The sequence below is a fragment of the Hermetia illucens genome, chromosome 3, assembly GCF_905115235.1.
Source record: "Hermetia illucens chromosome 3, iHerIll2.2.curated.20191125, whole genome shotgun sequence".
NCBI classification, from domain to species: Eukaryota; Metazoa; Arthropoda; class Insecta; order Diptera; family Stratiomyidae; genus Hermetia; species Hermetia illucens.
The window spans coordinates 58,129,872-58,152,825 of NC_051851.1; the positions used below are offsets into that span (position 1 = coordinate 58,129,872).

A 22,954-nucleotide genomic window follows, 5' to 3' on the forward strand; every position below is an offset into this window, starting at 1 on the left:
ACCCTCCCCTCTCCTTTGGGGCTGCAATTTCCAAAATATTATAAAAACACTACAAACATTGGCATCAGTATCATTGTTGTGCTAATGTGCCCGTCCGTGTTTCCATAGATATTTAAAATTACAAAAATCGTGTCAATTCTGAACAGGAAGAACATTTTTAACCACTTCTAATTACGTCATGGAGACGTTGCGCCATCTCTCCGCCAATCATAACAGAGGTTTTAAAAATCCACCAAGAGCACGCTCTCCTGGGAATATCCGCAACTAAATGTTTATAAAATATTTGAGCTGTCAAAATCGACTTAGTGCTGCGGCTCGTTTTTCCCCGGTTATTTGTGGCGTTCTGAGTGGACTTTCTCGTTCGATATTGGTGTACTTATTGCAAAAATTCTACATTGTGCGAAATAAATCGACTTCGCCATTAAAACCGTGCGACATGGATAATATCACGAAAGTTTGGACTGGCCCGCTGCCGCCTGACTCGCCCTACGTCAGACCCTATCGATTCTACTTCGTGCAGAATGGGGTCGAGAAGAACTGGGATCTGCTCAAAGTGCACGACAGCGTTTCGATTATTCTCTTCCATCGGACACGTAAAACATTGATTTTCGTTAAGCAGTTTCGACCAGGTGAGTTGCACCGAATATTACTTGGCGACACTGGTCAGGTGCCATTCATGAATTCGTATAAATTGACGTCACAGTTCGTCGGACCCATGAAGAACTTCCAAACTGTGTATTATTTCAGACTGCATAAAAGCGATATGTCACGGTGATCCATGTAGTAAATTATTAGTCAGCAGCCGTGAAGAAGTCGATGTTGTAATTTCAGGTTGTTGAATCAAGTCTGTGATGACTTGAAGACAGAGACTAATTTACGAAACAAACATTGGAGAAATATGGGGCGACCCATTCTTCTGTTCTCTTATCTCAATAAAAATTCGTTGATTCTGTACTTTGAGCTACGATTCAACGTACTACACGAGCAGGCTTGGCCACCGGCCGACGACGAAAACGTGTCGTTGGCATTATACCGTAAATGATTGCAGTTAATTAGAACAATTATCAACGATTTGCATTATGAAATTGACTCCCGCTCACTTCCCAGGCTATCAGCAAAACGTAAACAACGAGATATCAAATTCGTTGACTCAATAATCATAAAGCAACGAGGCAAGGTTCTAAAAATGTCTTGGTGTTCCGGGTTATTACTATACGTTATAACCATTAATTCAGATTAGATAAGAGAAGTGGAGTTACTACGAAGTGTGTAAATGGCTTGTATTTGGTTTCTATCGAAAAACTGTTGGACAATAATCGAGGGAAGTAGAATTAATTAGGACTAATGCTGTCGTGGCAGAGGGATTTGGTATCGTGACTGGATGTCGGATACTAGTCGACTCAGCTGTGAATGAGTATATGAGTCGACCCAGGATAGTAATCTCGGGCTAACGCAATGCTGACCAGATTGCCTCCTACAATCTGTGTATCCTTACGGTCTTGAATGAAGTGCACTAACACACTTCAAGGCACTGATCCAATATGGATTATTGCGCCAACGATTATTATTATTATTAATACTGTGGCAGACACGTGGAACATGAACTATGTCGTATTCTTCTCTTTATCACACGCTAGTTCCGCTCGACTTCCCAAATTGTATGTAAAAAATATATTAGCTCCATGTGGATGTTTTCAGTCAGAATGATAATTCGCTTATCCCATTCAGTAGCTGTACATGCCGAGGGAATTGTAAAAACAGAAATCACTGAATTGCTATCATAAACAACTTGTTTGTCCACTCCCAACATCAAAATTCAACATCTACTAAATTAACAATGTGGGGCTTAGATAAATTTTGTAAAATAAAAAATCAGTTCCGAACTTGAGGAAATCTCAATGATCTTACCATCGCACGTTCTTGGACCAGCCTGCCTTTCAGGAGCGATTGTAAATGTCCACATATCGTGCCTTCTATACGTTACTTTCTGGCGACTGAAACTATTCATCCAAAGGAGATGCATTGGTTTGCCTTTCGGATCTCTCAGTATGTGTTAGATTATATTGCTAGATTATACATTATGTTGTTGTCACCTTTGTTGTCGTGGCTTTTGCAATATATCTGCCAGGTTATGACGCCAGCTGTTTGCTGGTGTCCATTTGTCAGCCTACAGTAATTCCCATACGAAATGGTGATTGCCCTGATTAGGTGAATAACCCGAAAATGGTATGTCTCGCAGTAGTTGTCCAACTTCTACAGATGCTTCGTGGGGGGCGCAACCTGCAGGTCGTACGGGTAATGAGAGCTTGCTACTAGGAAGTCCCTATAAAAACTACCATTAAATTAAGTCAGTTGGTGGCATTTACAGTTGGAATTTCAGATGAATATGAATGTCCTCCCCTTGTCAGAAAAATCTCATAGAGTGACGATAAAAAAAAGTAGTGTGACATTACATCCCGAAGTAATCGTGGCACGGAAGGGATTGAAGTCTCTATTGACCCCTGCGAGTGATGGCGAGGGTAACATGCTCGAGCATCGAGTCCGTACAAAATCTCGGGAAATTCAACGTAGCATGGACCGTGACGAAAGGGAATTCTTGGTTGTGCTGATCAGGGAAGCGGAAGGTCCCATAGAATGAAATGATTTCAAAAATGCATTCCGCATCAGAAAAAAACTTGCATGTAGAAGCAAAACTTTCGCTGATCTGGCGTTAATGGTCGACTCATCCACGATGACGAGCAACTGAAGAGGTGGAAGGAAGTCTTCACCACAGTTCCTAACTGCATTACTTCCTAAGTTCCGCCTCTTGTAGATGAAATGGCTTATCACCGTTATATGTGGATATGGACAGTTCCTTCGAACAGAAGAAAAATCATCTTGGCCAACAAAGCACTTAGACGAAATAAAGTCGGCTCGACGGTGTCCCCGCAAAATTATTTATCGCTACACCTGCAGTTTCTGCGGATCTACTACTTTCATAATCATCATCAACGGCGCAACAACCAGTATCCGGTCTAGGCCTAGGCCTTAATAAGGAACTCCAGACATCCCGGTTTTGCGCCAAGGCCCACCAATTCGATATCCCTAAAAGCTGTCTGGCGTCCTGACCTACGCCATCGCTCCATCTTAGGCAGGGTCTGCCTCGTCTTCTTTTTCTACCATAGATATTGCCCTGTTACCGAGGGACAACATGACAACGAGGTTTCACTTCGATAAGAAGTTTGAAACACGTTGGAGTAACAAGGCAAACTGGGAGAGCGTGGCTGCGACATACGGCTTAAACCAGCAACTGATTACTTGGTACACTGACGGATCCCTCACTGCAGAGGGAGCGGGTGCCGGTGTCATTGGCCCAAGGAAAATGTACTTTGAGCCAATGGGCAGGTACACTAGCATATTCCAGGCGGAAATTTACGCCATAGACAAATGTGCCTCCTTTAATCTGCAAAGGAACTACAGGGGGCAGAACATAGCTATTCTCACCGATAGCCAAGCAGCGATCAAGGCACTTAGGTCCAACCAGGTGAACTCTAAACTGGTATGGGAATGCCTTGAGAGACTGAATACACTCGGCTCGTCCAACAAGGTGTGGATACTTTGGGTCCCAGGCCATGCTGGGTTGGAAGGCAATGAGGCAGCGGATGAACTAGCCAAGAAGGGAGCAGGGATGCCTTTACACGGGCCAAAACCCTTCTGTGGAATCGGAAACGGTTTCATGGCTATGAATCTAAGAAACGAAGAGAAACGGTTGAGGGAACTATATTGGGCGGGCTTACCAGGAATGGAGCAGTCCAGGGTGCTTATTGGGGATACGAACCCATGCGCACAAAGGATTGCTTAAACCTCACCAAAAAGAACCTCCGAATCATAGTGGGAATTGTCACTGGTCATTGTCGACTGAACTATCACCTAGGGAAGCTAGGGATTTCTACGGACACTGCCTGCAGGTTCTGTGAGGAGGAGGACGAAACCTCTATGCACGTCCTGGGACAGTGTCCGACACTTGTGCAAAGTAGGTCGATACATCTGGGAGAACACTTAATACCAGATGCAAAGCTGAAACTTCTGGAAGTGGGGAACATACTAAAGTTCCTAACGGTTACAGGCCTGCTTGAGATACTATGATCAACAGGTACACTATAACCAGTGAAAGGGGCACAATAGTTCTTCAAGGACGCGGTGCGACTTTCCCTTAACAGAATAATAATAATAGATATTGCCCTTATAGACTTTCCGGGTGGGATCATCCATCCATCCATCCATCCATACGGATTAAGTGACCCGCCCACAGTAACCTATTGACGGTCATGGTATCGCTCATAGATTTCGCCGTTATGTAGGCCACGGAATCGTCCATCCTCATATAGGGGGCCAAAAATTCGTGGGAGGATTTTTCTCTCAAGCGCGACCAAGAGTTTGTAACTTTTCTTGCTAAGAACCCAAGTCTCCGAGGAATGAATGAGGACTGGCAAGATCATTGTCTTGAACAGTAAGAGCTTCGACCCTGTAGTGAGACGTTTCGAGCGGAACAGTTTTTATAAGCTGAAATAAGCTCTGTTGGCTGCCAACAACCGTGCGCGGATTTCATCGTCATAGCTGTTATCGGTTGTGATTTTCGACACTAGATAGGAGAAATTTTCAACAGTGTCAAAGTTGTACTCTCCTTTCTTCATTGTTTTCGTTTGACCAGTGCGATTTGATGTTGTTCGTTCTTTTGGTTTTGGCGCTGGCGTTGGCACCGTGTACTTCGTCTTGCCTTCATTAATATGCAGCCCAACATCTCGCGCCGAATGCTCGATCTTTTTTTTTTCTTTGGGGTAGGGTAGGTGAATGCATTTACGCACACAGTATTGGACTCCCGATTCGGAACGTCGTCGGACTACCAACTAAACACCTCCCCATCGTCAGAGAGCTACCCTGGAACCATTTGTCACATTACTTCGGGCCAGCCCCCGAACTCTTCCGCCTTGCGGAGCCTTCAAATCAGGGAATTCCTTTCACCAACGGGAGGGGAGAGGAGGAAGGGAACTGTCAGTTCAAGGAGCCCCCTGCCATCCGGCTCCTACACCGGTCGAGTTCTATCTTCTTAGTTACGAGAAGGGCCCGAATGTAATGGGCAACACGATTCCACCTGTCAGCAGTCCTCAACATCTCTTCCACAATGTTGTCTGGAGAGAGATCCCCTGTGTTTAAATAGAACTGCTGACGAACCCCATCCCACCTTCCACAAGAAAAAAAAGTGTGGTGGGCATCGTCCACAACTCCATTGCAAAACACACAATCCGGAGAACGCGTCTTTCCAATCTTGTGCAGGTAAGACTGAAAACTTCCATGCCCACTTAAAAATTGGGTAAGGAAATAGTCAGTCTCACCATGCTTCCGATTCAGCCACGCACCTAAGTTGCCGATGAGCCGCGCAGTCCATCTGCCTCTAGTTTCATTTTGCCAAGAGAGCTGCCACTCGTCTAAAGTGTGTTGCCGTTCTTCACGAGCAACCATCTCCCTTGGCTCATCTCCCTTGCGCGAGGCGTCTACGATATACCTCCTTGTTAAGAGCGCCAGCCCATAACTCTGCGCCGTAGAGCTGGACAGACTGCGTTGAGCTCATCAGGAGACGTCGCCTACTAGACGTAGGATCCCCAATGTTTGCCATTAGCCTACTTACCGCCGAAACTGCAGCTGCTTGGATTTGCTCAGAAAAGCTCATCTTTGAGTCAAGAGTCAACCCGAGGTACTGTACCGCTGATTTTGACTCGATGATCGACTCGCCGAACAAAATGGGACGCAGGGTCAGAATTCAGGATGACTACTTCGGTTTTTTCCAGTGCAAGGTTGAAACCATGAGTAGCCATCCATCCGCTTACCCGTCGCATCAATATGCCGAGTCTGCTTTGCGCCTGTTCGACAGTGCGTCCAGCAACAAGCGCTGCGACATCATCTGCGTAGCCGACCAGGCGCGACTCTTCTGGCATGTCGAGTTTAAGCAGACTGTCATAGGTAGCGTTCCAGAGGTCCGGCCCTAGGATGGATCCCTGTGCTATCTCCGTCGTGACCTCCATCCACCTTTGACCCTCTAGTGTTTCATAGAGCAGGGAGCGGTTCCTCAGATAGTCCCTCAAAATCCGTAAGAGATAGTTCGGCACGTTGAAGGTATTGTCTAGTGTGCCTAGAATGTCTTCCCATCTTATGGAATTGAAGGCGTTTCTGACGTCAAGCGTTACGAGGAGCACGACCCGTCGAGTTCGGCGGCTATGTGTCTCTGCTCATCAAACGGCGTCCACGATCTGCATGACAGCATCAATTGTCGATCTCCCTGCCCTAAAACCAATGCCGAATGCTCGATCTTGATGAAAGTAGGCTGTACATCTCGTGTTTTTCTTCCCATGATGTCGATATCGTCAGCGTAAGCCAGTAGTTGTCTGGACTTGAAGAGGATCGTACCTCTTGCATTTACATTAGCATCACGGATCACTTTCTCGAGGGCCAGGTTAAAGAGGACGCATGATAGGGCATCCCCTTGTCTTAGACCGTCATTGATGTTGAATTGTCTCGAGAGTGATCCTGTTGCTTTTATCTGGCCTCGCAGATTGGTCAGGGTCAGCCTGATCAGTCTTATCAATTTCGTTGGGGTTCCGAATTCTCTCATGGCCGTGTACAGTTTTACCCTGGCTATGCTATCATAGGCGGCTTTAAAGTCGATGAAAAGATGGTGCAACTGATGTCCATATTCCAACAGTTTTTCCATCGCTTGCCGCAGAGAGAAAATCTGATCTGTTGCTGATTTGCCTGGAGTGAAGCCTCTTTGGTATGGGCCAATGATGTTCTGGTCGTATGGGGCTATCCGGCCTAGCAAGATAGAGGAGAATATCTTATAGATAGTATTCAGCAACGTGATACCTCTATAATTGCTGCACTGCATGATATCCCCCTTTTTATGTATGAGACAGATAATGCCTCGTTGCCAGTCATCAGGCATTGATTCGCTGCCCCATACTTTGAGCATCAGTCGATGAACCACTTAATGTAATTGGTCGCCTCCATATTCAACCAATTCGGCTGTAATTCCGTCGGCTCTTGGCGACTTATGGTTTTTAAGCCAATTAATTGTACGATCTTTTTCTTCTATGCTTGGTGGTGGCAGCATTTGTCCGTCATCTTCAGTTGGCGGGACGAAACTAATGAAAGTAACATCAATAATTGGCACTTGCAACTGAAATAGTGTCTTTCGCAGTTCTCAAAACGAATTCACTGAAATTAAATACATTCAAAAGTAACTGTCGAAAACTAAAAGCACGGCCAAATTACAAATGACGTGAAGTCTGAATAAAAAGGTCTATTCGTTGAACTTTCCTGCATGACGCTTTGCGAGGCGGACTCATTGTATACTGGTCCGTGTTATGAACTTAATTTGACAGCTCTCTCACTGCGCATGCATGCACCGCCGATGTAATTTATGTTGACAATATCGTCTGATTCATGAGCCAAGGTGCCTGGATCAATACGAACACTATGCCCGAACCCTCAGCTTTGGTCGGTGGGCATTTCTAGCCTGGGGGTGATAAGTCGAAACCAAATGTTGGGTCTTCCTTTTAGTAATTCGCAAACATAATATGTATAGAAATCATAAGGAGAAGAAGTTTGAATCCGCAATCTTGCTTAAATTCTACAAAACTGTTGCATCTCACTCAAAGGGAGAAGTACATGCATCAAGAACGTTTGAGATAATTACTCCACAATTAGGAAGTGTTCGTCATTCGCTTAATGCCGATTTACGATTCCATTAAGGAACAAATAATTTAATGCAATTGATTATTGTCCTAGTTAACGTCAAAGCCAGGAAGCAACTGATTTTAGTTCTGAATGAATAAAATGGAGGGACTCAAAAAGCAACTTAAGAGATGTGACTAGTGTTTGCCTGAAAAATTTAGTTTTTAAGATTTCTTATAAAAAAAACCAATGGAGCGAATGTTCTGAAACTAGTGGAATTTTGGAGAGAAAATATTGGACTTCCGCAAACGATGCGCGTGAAATCAAAAAATAAAAAAGTTCATTAAACTAGAAGGTATTGTCTATAAAATGACCCACAATTCTGAAAAAAATAAAATTTCGAAAGTCGAAAGGTGCTGCAATCCCGCATTATACCTTTTCCGAAATTCATCAGTAAAAATTTTGTATTCATTGATGATAACGCAAAACCGCACACCGCTGCTAATGTACCCCGGTATTTGGAGGAAATGAACGATATTTCCGGTTCGTTCATTTCCTCCAAATACCGGGGTACATTAGCAGCGGTGTGCGGTGGCCATTTAGGAACCCAGACCTTAATCCAATCGGGCATTCATAGGATGATCATTAACATGGCCTGTCATTATGATAGTAATCATAATAAAATAATAACATAGAAATATTTTTAGTCGAAATTTTTTTTATTCTTCTAAGCACTTATGAATGGTAACTGTTCGAATTTATCATCCCTATCGTAGCTACTCAGTTAGTAGAGTGAAGTGGGTTAGTAACAGCTGATTCACGGTTGAAAATGATGATATTATAGTATGCAACCAAGCGGTTACTGGCATATCTTTGTTGAAAATCAGAGCCAAGGAGGCTTTGCTCTTCTATATGCTCTTTCAATTTATAGATAATTTTCTACCCTTGAACAAAACTCTGATCATGAAACCCTTCATATTGGCGAAACCGTATCCTCCTCCTTCCAATAGCAAATGTTAAATTATTGAAAATTGTATATCCTGGAAACGATTTCTAAAACTACTGTTGGTCGTTTTTGAACAATTAATAGCAGGGCAGTGCTTAGTCTTGAAACATAGCCTATTGTAGGAACGGTGATTAGGGTCTACCTACTCTATCATTATCATAAAGTGTGGCTTCAGAGCCTATTTTAGCATTCTGGTTCAGAGGTTCCCACCATGATTTTCCAATTTTAGAGAGCTTTTCGTAGAATTCATTGTATTATTCTGTTGTCAGCTCGATCAACAATCTCGCATTATCTTGTCTGGATTCAGTTTAGAGCCTGGTCATGTGAGTGCTCTTTGTACGTCTCCTTAAAATTGGAAATGCTCCCCGGAATTGAATGTTATAATTCTTACTCAAAGTGAAATAAGTAGAGGCCCTATATATCCTCTATACTTTTATCTTTTCTTTTGTTTTATATTTGTTTTTATTGAAAAACCTATCTTTACTCGTTTCTTTAGCAAGCAATCTCTGTAATAAGTACCATGTTGTTTTTGCGAGGATGACTGGATAACTGGATAAGGGTGCTTTGTGTAGAGTTGTGATTCTTGCTCCATAATACAGCCTGTTGCCATATTACATGTCTTACTAAAGTTCGTTTACATAGAAAGAAGGAATGTTGCAAGTGATTTTTTAATTGGCATCCTAAAGGTGTGTCCGCTGCGGTAGACTAAGATGTGTGTCGATATACTGATCCTCCTAATTGTAAAGTTCTATTTCGTTTAAGTCCCTTTGGTTTGCGAATTGATTTCATGCTATAATTTAGAACACTTAGATAATTCAGTTTTAGGCACATCGTTGAAACTGAATCCGAATTATCGGTTTTGTTTGTTTGGAAGTCTGTTTTCTTCAGATTCAACTACAGGCCGTATTGAGTTGGACGAGCATTCGAAATTTGAATAAGTTGAATCAAAATGAAAACTTTATTTGTGTATGTCCCTATGTAAGGCTGTTGTGTTTCGTGCAATAGCGGCTAAGACGAAAATGAAAAGTAGTGAAGGGGGCCTGTCTGTTGAACAGAAACTACTACTAACTTGGCTCCTTGGACTGCGGTAAACCATACCAAATTAATTTATATGTCACGATCGTCTTGAACGAGGAAAGCACAGTGTCTCCAAGACGTTCTCGCATCGGGAAAGCCGCAGTTCTTATCAAACCCGACCGATCTTATTTTATGGAAGAGGGGACAATCAGTGCCTTGGACTGTTGAATTCTCAGAAGAATTTCAAGCTCGATGTTAGAAGACGATATACAACGAACGAGATTTACTAAGATATTGTATTGATTATAAGAGCTGCCACCGATATAAAAATTAAAAAGTCCACCTAGAATGGATGAATAATAGAAGAAATCCCAAATGTTGCAGAAGGGTAGAGTGGAAACCAAACAACCATCTGGAAAGCCTCGATACGGATGGGGTGACTCATGACAAAACGAGTCACACACTATTCGGATCTACCAATTAATTAATATGCTTAATCAATCCAGAAGAATTTCGCATTGTAGCGCCATAGAAGAAGATAAATTAGATTGTCAACTGTTCCTCGTATTTTATTATCTGATCCTCTCTAATAAAGTAAACTTGCTTCTTTCGGGGTGAATAAGCCTCAGTTTCAATTCATTAATAAATTAATAATTTAATCTTCTCCTGTTTATTCATCATCCTGAGTTCATGTGTTAACTACATATTACCCTGTAGGCATTTCAATGACACTAAACTTAATTGAAATTTCAAATAGCTGAGAATACAACATATCTTGCTCCTCATCTGGCTAGAATTTTTTTTTTATAATTCAGCATAATTAATTTCTATCAAATTGCTTCCAATTTGGGTCTATCTGTGAATAACTTAGAAAGCAACACTGCGATAGGCGACGCCAACTCATTCATTATCTGAGGAAAGGAAGCTAATTCACTCTCTAAAAAAACTCAACGATATCTTACTACATATTTTTTAAGCTTTTAATTTTTCTCACTTGAAATTTTATCTCAAGCTATAAATAATATTGTAGACTTCTGCGCTTATAATTTATCCAAAAAGGGTTATGATTTTTATGTACATACATGTGTACATTTGACTTATAGGAGTTCTTGTAATATAACTGGTTACTTTCCATCAGACATTCATCTATTTTTCATATTCGTAAGATAACAATAATTGAAAAATCATGGTTATATCATATTTTCCATGAAATGTATATTAGTTTTAAAGCGACATGTCTAGCTGAATTATTACATGTTTGCTTATTAAATATAATGTTCATCTGATGTACTAGTTACTACACACTATACACAAGATAGAGTGCATGCTCGCACCTCTGCGCCATTCATTGAACTTCAAATGTTGGCTTTGCAAGTAAATTTGTAGTTAAACTATTTCCTGGAAAACAAAGTTTATATTTGATACTATATTTCATGGGTAATTGGTAATTAATAACAAATTTTAACAGCTTATATTAGTCTCCATAAAATTACCTAGCTTTGTCATTATCCGAAAAACTAAAACAAAATTCAATCCTAGAAGAAATGACTAACCAGATGAGTGATATCCAATTAATAATTTGTCGAAATTTGAGGTTGTCTTGCCCAACATTGAAGGATTACAAAGAACTTTGCCGTGTTGATTATGGAGCTAAGGAGCTTTTCTTATCTGCGGGCGGAATATCCGATCCTAACAAATTAAAGCTCGATTCATTAGAGAAAACTCGACGAATCACGTCGTTCCAATTCACAATCCCTTACAATGGTTGTATAGCTAACTTCAGCCATCTAAAGAATTGGTTCCTCCTCACAATTAGCGGAAGCCTGTTTCCTGTCGGCATGTCCATTGATATGTTAAGGGATTATTCTAGTAATCATAATAATCGTTGGCGCAATAATTCATATTGGATCAGAGCCTTGAGGTGTGTTACAGCACTTCATTCAAGACCGTAACGGTACACTACAGGATTACAGTACCTTGTAGGAGACGATGTGGTCAGCATTGCGCTCGCCCAAGATTATTAACCTGATTTTACTCAGGTACCCATTCACAGCTGAGTTGACTGGTATCCGACATCCAGTCGTGATAACAAATACCTCCGCCACCAGTGAGATTTGAACCGTCCATGAAGAAATCTTGCCCAAAGACCCGGAGGCTGTATTCTGGGTTGAATTCTAGTATCTTCCTGGTCGTATTTGAAGTTCCTTCAACTTTTTTAAGGGTTCCCATATTCCTTAAGATTTAAAGATAACATGGTAATTCTATTTGGAAAAAATCTCTCTCAAAACTCTTTCATAGAGTTTTAGTTGCAACTCTCCTCTTTATTTTGTGGTAAGATTGGGACTTTATAAATGTTTCTCACAACAATATTTAAAAGTCAATTTAAAAAACTTAGTAAAATATTTGTTATTCATAATAAGGGGCTAAATTGTGCCCGGACGGTAGCGATAACAATACTACACATTTAAAAACAAGTCGTGAAACCGGAAGCTGGACGCTTCAGGTATGAAAGATTTTGTGCATTTGTTACACAAAGACATTTGAATGTGCATTTGTCCCATTAGTGCGTAGCACGTATTATATGCATATACTATGTGAAAGTATCCACTTTCGGGTGATATTGATATTCATAGTCTTGAATTTGGAAAGAAGCGACAACTTTGACCTATTATAACTTTGTCCGATTTCCACCAAATTTTGTAAGATCATGTTCTATATTATAGCCTACATCACTGCACTGCATTTCGTGGTGCTAACATGAACTTAATAGGAGTTTTGCAGCAAAACACTAAAAATTATAGTAATATACTATTGATGAACTTTATTTGAACAGATATTCATATGGAAGGTATTTCGGATCCCAGGCACCAATAGAGAGCATCACAAAACTTGCTTTAAAACTCGTTTTTCATTTCGGATACGGCAAAATCCTCTTAGTATCTTATTTGTCAATACCTAATCTCAAAAAAATGGTTTTTTGAAAGTGTCACATGAGAACCCTGCTCTAAAGTCCTCACTCAATCATGGACTTTGATAAAATGGCTCTGGATAAAGCTAACAAACACTGGAATAACGTCTGAGTTACGCTTACAGCATTGCTTTAATCTGTAGGGGCAAATATGGTGATATCCAATAAAATAGAATACAAACTGGGCTAAGAATTACTAGTATCTTGTACAGGAAGGCTAATGCGCAACCCGTCGCAAGACCACTGTATCTATATCTTGTAGTACCATTCACTAGAAAGTGCAAATTTGGTCACCTGAGAGCTATTAGATTACATGGCATCGAGGTTAAACGAGAAATAGAGGACAAATATTTGAGAATCACATCAAACCAAAAATTACTTTGGAAGACACATGATGGGAACATATCACACCTTTGCGACAAAAGTGTTGTAACTCAAATAATCGGGTTGTTTAGTTAATAACACCATTGATAACAGAATATAACACTACGTTATTCTGCAAAACTCTCTGGACTGCAATATAAATAGTTGTCACTAAATGACACAACATTTCGGTTACTTCCAAATATTATTTGCGAATTATATTCGGATAAAAACATTACATTATGAGCAAGTTCAAATATGTCGGAAGGCGCATGGTCTTCATTTCAAGGAATTAGAAGCAAATGTCTACTTTTTCTGATTTCTGAAAAATTACCTTTTTTTGGTTATGCCACTTTTCTCACAAGGGTGCGATATGTCGAAATCTAAAAAAAGCTCTGATGACTGGAAGATCCATAGCAGGAAAAACTGCATGAGAAGATTGATGAAGTCCCCACACATGTTGTGGCTCTTGCGCAAAGTGTTGTGATTTTCCAGGTTGCAACAGCCTGGGATTTTCACCCACTCAAATCTCCGCTTATATCCCCGAAGGCCACCGTGAAGAATTACTTTCATGTATCACAGTCATTGTTGCCTTTATCGCGCTTCCCGCTTCAGCATGTCCGCCACGAGATTATGAGGTCCGATCACTACATTGAGAACGTTGTCTAACCTCACATAACATGCTTCTGATCCTCGGGTGTAGCAGTCCATTTGGGATGCAAGTACTCCCCCATCGTGTCCCGTATTTGGTAGGTGTTAACTCAATCGCCCGATCCATCTTTTAATACACGTGATCGGTGTATGGGCCCAGCCCGAATTCACCCTTCCTTCCTGATAGAAACAGTATGCCTCCTTCGCGGAAAGATCCAAGGGAATTAATCTCCGATGACACACATTTCCGGTTCATCGTGTTGTCCAGTGCTCCCGCTCGGACAGGAACTGCATATAGTGGATTTCACCCCGCCTCCGATAAACAACTGGTGGCCCTATTTTGGCCCTCCATTATTAGGCATCATCCTTGCTAGGGATGAACTTTGTGGCCATTCCTCGCGCATAATCCAGCTGTCCCTTGAAGCTCAACTTAGCATCGATCATTAGTCTCAAATATCGTGAATTTTGACAGTATCGTTTTTCCTGCCATTGTTAATAAGCACCACCTCCGTCTTTTCGTCCTCAAGGTTAAACTTAACCATTCATAGCCATGCTTTGGTGGCATGAATGGTTTCACTTCCAGGATGTCCAGGCAATAATTTTGTACCTGTTGTCTCTAGCGTTTAACACCAACCTCATATTGCGCTGATGTCGCATTAGGAGCGACGCAACAATTGTAGATGTGGACGCCGTTGACTTTTGCCCTCACAAAGTCGGCTCCTAGGAACGCCATTGTTTCTTGTATAGCTTGCCGTTCGCATGCCCATGCCGCCGCGTTTCTAAATAGATCTTCCACCCACGTAGCACTACGGTAATTTCGATAAGGTCGCATATTATCCCCAAGTCCAGACTCGACTGTCGAATGGTTATTGTCAGCCTTACAGGATATGAAGTCCCCATAAATTGAAAGGGGCGTGTAAAATTGTTTTCACCGAGTGTAGTCGCATGGGGTATCAAATGAAAGCCCTCGATTAGTACTTTCCGAAACCGATAGGGAAAGGGGAGACCCGTTCTCAGAAACTACCGAACGCAACTATCTGAAAACAAGTCGGAATACCGGAAGCTCGTGCTTCGGGTATAAAGGTTTTGTGTTCATCTTATCTAAGAAATTTCAACGCACATTTTTCTATTCGTATATAGCTACAAATCCAACATACTCCTTCATATTTTTCCAAACTACGAGACATACGTACATATTACAGCCGTAGATATTACGCTCACCCTAAACAAACAAACTGCCTATTACCGAATACTGTACACATATATGCGCGTATATAAATTGATCCTACCCATATTTCCGATTTACTTCTTATATCTATTTGAATTAGGCACTACCCGCAAAGTTCATTAGCACGCATCTATGATATACCTACATATACACATGTCTGGCTGACAAATAACTAAAAAACTAAAACAAAATAATTCTCTGCGACCCAATTCATAAGAACTCATTTGGTTGTGGTATTGACGAATTGATATGTGATGATGACGTCATGCAGGTTGTAGAGTGCACGAAATTCACAAAAAATTGTAAAGTTTCACCCCATATAACTTTGTGAATAATTGTTGGATTTTTTTCAAACTTGACCAAACTGTGCATTATATTCTTCATTACACGCATGCCAAATTTTGTACTTCTGGGATGAACGTAAGGGGGGTTGCCGGGTAAATTTCTAAAATGTGGAAATATACTATTATTAACTTTATTTGTGCAGATATCGGAACCGGATATATTTTGAGGCCTAGATTTCGTAGAGATGCACCACTGTGGTTTTTTTTCAGATTTTTCGGTTGGATAGGTTCTGAGAACGAGACCTGTTACACTTTTTGGGGGTCATATTTTTAACCCTTACTCCCCTATGTTTCATCTAATATCAAATATTGAACCAGATTCGAAAAGTACTAATAGAGACCTTTCATTTGATACCCTACTTGGCTACATTCTGTGAAAAAAAAATTTGCACCCTCCATTCACATGTACGGAGAGCCCCCCCTTAAACTTAACGCAAGATGGCGCCACTTACTGCATGTAAAGGGATCACCAGATTACATACTCTCACCAATTTTCGTGACAATCGGTCTAGCCGTTTCCGAATAAATCGGGTGTGACAGACAGACAGACAGACAGACGGACAGACAGACACCGTCACCATTCTAATAAGGTTTTGTTTCACACAAAACCTTAAAAATGGTGGTCCATGCATGTGATATCTAGGCCTCAAAATACTCTCCATACTAGTACCGATTTAAATGAAGTTAATAATAGTAGATTACCATATTTATTATAAATACATTTTTTTAGAAATTAACTGGGAACAACACTTAAGAATCATTAACTTTTGCAGTAATATAGGCTATACTATCGAGAATAATGCTGCCAGTTGGTGGAAATCGCAGTATTTGTAACAGAGTTATAATAGGTCAAAGTTGTCACTTTTGTTCAAATTTCTTGCATTCTAAAACTTTTAAAGTCAGTATCATACTAATGTGAATGGTTTGACAAACTATGCATAAACGTTACGGGTTAGGTACAAATGGGACGAATGGCCCATCATATGTATTTATGTAAGCAATACACAAAACCTTTCACGCCTGAAGCGTTCAGCTTCCGGTTTCCGAACTTGTTGTCAACGTTAAGGCGTAATAGAAGAGTCAAATTTTCCTCCGAAACTCTCGCCGGCTCAGCTTTCTTCGACGAAGATGTTTCTTTCTTCTTAGCCAGTTACTGGGCACCAAGGGTTCACTAATATCAATACTCCGTTTCCCCGCGTTCTCGTCTACCTTATGTTGAGGGGATATCACCTGTGTTTATCCACGTGATTCTTGGTCGTTTTTTCCTCCCCCATTGTTCTTGTATAGCTTGCCGTTCGCATGCCCATGCCGCCGCGTTTCTAAATAGATCTTCCACCCACGTAGCACTACGGTAATTTCGATAAGGTCGCATATTATCCCCAAGTCCAGACTCGACTGTCGAATGGTTATTGTCAGCCTTACAGGATATGAAGTCCCCATAAATTGAAAGGGGCGTGTAAAATTGTTTTCACCGAGTGTAGTCGCATGGGGTATCAAATGAAAGCCCTCGATTAGTACTTTCCGAAACCGATAGGGAAAGGGGAGACCCGTTCTCAGAAACTACCGAACGCAACTATCTGAAAACAAGTCGGAATACCGGAAGCTCGTGCTTCGGGTATAAAGGTTTTGTGTTCATCTTATCTAAGAAATTTCAACGCACATTTTTCTATTCGTATATAGCTACAAATCCAACATACTCCTTCATATTTTTCCAAACTACGAGACATACGTACATATTACAGCCGTAGATATTACGCTCACCCTAAACAAACAAACTGCCTATTACCGAATACTGTACACATATATGCGCGTATATAAATTGATCCTACCCATATTTCCGATTTACTTCTTATATCTATTTGAATTAGGCACTACCCGCAAAGTTCATTAGCACGCATCTATGATATACCTACATATACACATGTCTGGCTGACAAATAACTAAAAAACTAAAACAAAATAATTCTCTGCGACCCAATTCATAAGAACTCATTTGGTTGTGGTATTGACGAATTGATATGTGATGATGACGTCATGCAGGTTGTAGAGTGCACGAAATTCACAAAAAATTGTAAAGTTTCACCCCATATAACTTTGTGAATAATTGTTGGATTTTTTTCAAACTTGACCAAACTGTGCATTATATTCTTCATTACACGCATGCCAAATTTTGTACTTCTGGGATGAACGTAAGGGGGGTTGCCGGGTAAATTTCTAAAATGTGGAAATATACTATTATTAACTTTATTTGTGCAGATATCGGAACCGGATATATTTTGAGGCCTAGATTTCGTAGAGATGCACCACTGTGGTTTTTTTCAGATTTTTCGGTTGGATAGGTTCTGAGAACGAGACCTGTTACACTTTTTGGGGGTCATATTTTTAACCCTTACTCCCCTATGTTTCATCTAATATCAAATATTGAACCAGATTCGAAAAGTACTAATAGAGACCTTTCATTTGATACCCTACTTGGCTACATTCTGTGAAAAAAAAATTTGCACCCTCCATTCACATGTACGGAGAGCCCCCCCTTAAACTTAACGCAAGATGGCGCCACTTACTGCATGTAAAGGGATCACCAGATTACATACTCTCACCAATTTTCGTGACAATCGGTCTAGCCGTTTCCGAATAAATCGGGTGTGACAGACAGACAGACAGACAGACGGACAGACAGACACCGTCACCATTCTAATAAGGTTTTGTTTCACACAAAACCTTAAAAATGGTGGTCCATGCATGTGATATCTAGGCCTCAAAATACTCTCCATACTAGTACCGATTTAAATGAAGTTAATAATAGTAGATTACCATATTTATTATAAATACATTTTTTTAGAAATTAACTGGGAACAACACTTAAGAATCATTAACTTTTGCAGTAATATAGGCTATACTATCGAGAATAATGCTGCCAGTTGGTGGAAATCGCAGTATTTGTAACAGAGTTATAATAGGTCAAAGTTGTCACTTTTGTTCAAATTTCTTGCATTCTAAAACTTTTAAAGTCAGTATCATACTAATGTGAATGGTTTGACAAACTATGCATAAACGTTACGGGTTAGGTACAAATGGGACGAATGGCCCATCATATGTATTTATGTAAGCAATACACAAAACCTTTCACGCCTGAAGCGTTCAGCTTCCGGTTTCCGAACTTGTTGTCAACGTTAAGGCGTAATAGAAGAGTCAAATTTTCCTCCGAAACTCTCGCCGGCTCAGCTTTCTTCGACGAAGATGTTTCTTTCTTCTTAGCCAGTTACTGGGCACCAAGGGTTCACTAATATCAATACTCCGTTTCCCCGCGTTCTCGTCTACCTTATGTTGAGGGGATATCACCTGTGTTTATCCACGTGATTCTTGGTCGTTTTTTCCTCTACTGTCCTAATTAATGCCCCGTATCAGATCCCTGACATTTTGGTGGATATTCTGCCTCTCCTTGATGACCTCACAGCGTTCATTTATGCATTCTCATAGTGAAAGAAACGTTGTTCCAGTTTACTGCTTTCTATATTCGTCTTTTGCAACAGTACCATTCATGTCGATCCAGGGATTATCCGTAATTCTTTTCGAGTCCTGCGAGGAATCTCGACTGCCGAAGGGTAACCTTGGCATCAGTGGTGACCTTCTAAGCTTCGACCTCATGTTGACCTCATTTAAACTCGATTATTATTTCTTGTAACGTTAGATGCCATAGTAGTCAAATTTCCCACTACTGAGGCATTGCGGTCGCTGGATATCGACAGTTGGGAGCCCGGTCCTGCAAACCCTACACCGTGAAAAACTTCCCTTTCCTTTTCGTCTTCCATATTTGGTTTCATTTCCAAGCATCCTTCCCTTAACCAATTTTCATCCACATGTAGGCGTTTGCTCTCACCTACCGGTCTGCGAATAAGTATGCCCATCCACGCATACCTCCTGCTTTTCATGGTTACAGGAGGCAAATTATTTTCTGCCATGACAGTAGCCGGATTGGTAGAGGATTGGTTTTCACAGCAGAGCTCACGAAGAAACTGTAGATATAGTGCATATATTTTTAAGTCAAGCACCGCCCTTCTCCACTGATGATGTGGAGATAGTAATTGCCATCTTTTCGACAGCTTTATTGTACATGTTGTCGTTTTCAACAACTATCCTTATCCGGTGTTTCCAGTTTTAAATGCATGTGAGATGAGTTAATCCTGCTAGCGAAGAATGGCGGAACTAAGGTTAAGGTTAAAATGATTTGCCAATGCCCTGTAAGCACTCTTGAACCGCTTTAACTAGAACATGTGTATCTTGTCAACATCTGATGCCTTCCAATTATCTCCTTTTCAAGGGCTACTTGAACGGTGTTTTGTACGTATCAGGCATTTCCGGAAGGGCTCCTATAAACGTCTACTGGCTGATCAAGACTGAGATTTCTATCCCGGCCTAAATAGGTGAAATTTTTAGAAAATTCTCTTTTGGTCTTGAAAGAAGGTTGGAAGGATCTCCGTGACTATGAAATGTGACTTCTTGAGCACTTCAGCCCCTCGCATTGGTTTTTGGATAGCCCTGACCTCTATCACCGGCTACCCAGAACGATCTTTTGACCATCACCCAATCCACTTAGTCATTACAATTTCAGTGTGGACCTACGCCTCAGTTTAAGGACACGTGAAGTTTTGTGAAATGGCACGTGAGAAACTGAAATATATAAAAGGAGCTTTTGTTTAGCTATTGTGTTTACAGTGTTTGCTGGTACGTTCATTAGTGATATTAGACGGAAATTACTAATGTTGGATAGGTCTGTGTTTTTCTTAAGAATCGGAAGGACTCAAATTGGGAACTACTTTTTAGAATTCGTGGTCTTAGCTGTGCTCCTTGTTTCTAGCCTTTAACAGCATTTACTGATGAGCGGTGAATCTCGTTAATTTTTACCCTTCGCTATAGGAAAGTTGATAGTCTTTCGGATTATATGCAAAAAAAATCACTTAACATATTTATAGCCAATACGAATTATTCTCGAATATTAAGTTTCATCCGAATAAATTTCCTTTTCAGCCGTTTACCATTCAATAGTTACAAGCGAAGTTGGCAGCCTTGAAGTTGATTTGAAGCAGTATCCACCAAAACTTGGCATTACAATAGAACTTTGCGCTGGCATAGTTGACAAAGCAAAGAGTTTCGCGGAGATAGCACGCGAAGAGGTATTAGAGGAATGTGGTTATGATGTGCCTTCAGAGCGACTAGAAGAAGTCTTAACGTTTAGGTAATTTTCATAGACATTAATCAATATTGGCAAACTAATTAGATTAAATTTAATTTAGGGCTGGAGTTGGATCTACAGGGCCCTTACAAAAAATGTACTTCTGTGAGGTAACTGATGACGATAAGGCCACAAAAGGCGGCGGTGTTGACGATGAAATAATTGAAGTAGTAGAACTTTCAATACCAGAAGTACGTGAAATGATTAAACAAGGCGCCTCAGTTAATAGTCCTCCCAGTTGTCTATTCGGAATAATGTGGTTTTTAGCTAATAAGTTAGATAAAGATCTGTGATTTATGTTTAAAAGACCTAAATTATAACATTAAATGATATAATTTTGATCGGATAGAAAAAAATTGTTGCTTATTTATGTTCACTATTTGCGAAGTATGCCTTAGATGTTTGGCGAGGAACACGAGGTGCTTTGAACCTTCTAGAATATGGAAAAAAGTTTGAATATAACATCACCTACAAGTATTAGGTTATCAATTTTGGTGCCCTATGTATTTCCCCAGCTATACGTATATACAGGACCGTTCGAAACTTATCAACAAATAATCCTTTAACGACATTTTGGATTTAAACTCGCAGTTAGTTTGTCCTGCTTTCAGTAGGAGCAACATGCACAGCTGGGAACAGGAGCAAAGAACCGCTGCCCTCGAAAACTTGCCAAAGAAGATTATTGAGTGGATACAAAACAAGTTTACGAAAATATATGAACCTTTCAGGAGACTAAAAACGTGGACGAGTTTTTCTCTGAGTAAGAACCTGACATCCCACCGAGATAATGTCTTCCAGAAGATCTTAACACCCACTCGCAAGGCGATAAAGACCCGGGCTTTGACTTTAGAGTAACCTTGCGCATCTCTGATTCCCACCCACTTTCGAGTTCAGAGCACAATCCCCTTGGCCATTCTGTGTGGGATGTAGTTGAACCAAAGCTCATTGCAAAACGCGGTGATACCAAAGACACCATGGGGGCACCATTCCCGAAATAATGAATTAGAACCTGCATGTAACCGATTCTGATTCAGGCTTGAACAAGTTGCCGAAATTGGCGATAGTTATGTTGAGTAATTTCATCAATAGTATATTTGATACACTATGCCATTTTTGCATTCAAAAATTGGTTATTGATTGAATTAAATTGATTAAAACTTGAATTTGCAGTTGACGTACTTGATTTCCTTGAAGGTCCTGTAAGTTACATTTTTCATTTCTGTACGAATTCAAATTTGCGCCCGTACGGAAGGAAACCTCACATTACAGATGGATGTTCTTTTTTTTGTGTTCCGTTTCCTTCAAGGTATAATCAGTAATATCCTTTAATGATATTCTTCTTCTACTTTTATTTTACTCCAAAAAACTCGTTTAGTTTTTAACCACCATGATCTTACCTAATAAAATGGAAACAGATACAACATATTTCAGAGAAAACAACCTAATGAGGTATGGGCGACCATATTTTCTTAGCATATCGCACATGTAGGATAGATGTACAAAGATATTTTCAAAAGTTCCTCGGCAGGTACGATAAAAGAAGATAATCCCATTTTCCCCGTAACTTGGAAAATCTGAAAGGATCGACGACATAACCGACAATCTTTTTCTGTAAAGTAGCAGTAGAAATAATAGTTATATATAATAATAATCGCCACGTCCTTGATTGCCGCAGCTACCTTGGCAAACATCAACAAAATGCGATGTCGAAGTCCGGTCGGCTTTTAAGGTTACGATTCTCAACTGCTAAACTCGTTGGATCTCAACCCTATGGATCAAACTGCAGCAAGAAGTCTTAGGAAATCCATAAGCTATAGAACTGGAACGAAATGATGGTTGAACAGTGCACGGCCATCGTCGACCACTTTCAGAAGCGTTGTAAATATATCAAGGCCTACAGAGGAAATTTCAAGCAAAAATTTATTGTAGAAGTTTTTATTCAAGTTTCATGTTATCACATAAAAGCGATCATTCGTCTCGTCTATTTATCTGGTATTATTACCCCCAAGGTTTTCATAAAAATTCCTCGAACTTTCCCACACAATTATATCATCATTAACAATCAGGTTTTGCTCTATGTGTTATGTAGCTCAAGTGTCAATTGCCTATGTACTGATTGTGGTCATGCTACATGCAATGTCATTGTTTAATTACTTCGTGTTAATGGTTTTAGGGAAAGCAAAGCCTTTTCAAGATCAATTTACCATCTGTCACATTCAATTTATTCAAAAGTGTTCAAATCTTTTGTTACGACACCATTCAATAAGTTTACCAACCATGCATTTCATATAGCTGAATGGAAATTATCATCCAATTTTCAACTCCGTGACTGGGATACTTTATTTTTTCCACCGTGAAGTGTCTGAAGCTTATCTGCCCTCGAAGGAGGACAATCCAACCTAAGTCTGCAGGAAATTCAAACGTATCTTAATAGTTGT

General features: G+C 40.5%; 1 protein-coding gene across 1 annotated transcript; it reads left to right on the top strand.

The window, feature by feature from the left end:
• The first annotated feature begins 251 nt into the window (after positions 1 to 251).
• LOC119652827 (uridine diphosphate glucose pyrophosphatase NUDT14-like) lies at positions 252 to 20,872 on the top strand. The gene is made up of 3 exons (XM_038057155.1): positions 252 to 629; positions 20,312 to 20,519; positions 20,578 to 20,872. Exons 1-3 carry the CDS (start codon positions 269 to 271, stop codon positions 20,807 to 20,809), a joined length of 801 nt encoding a protein of 266 aa, XP_037913083.1. The 5' UTR covers positions 252 to 268; the 3' UTR covers positions 20,810 to 20,872.
• Positions 20,873 to 22,954: the final 2,082 nt, after the last annotated feature.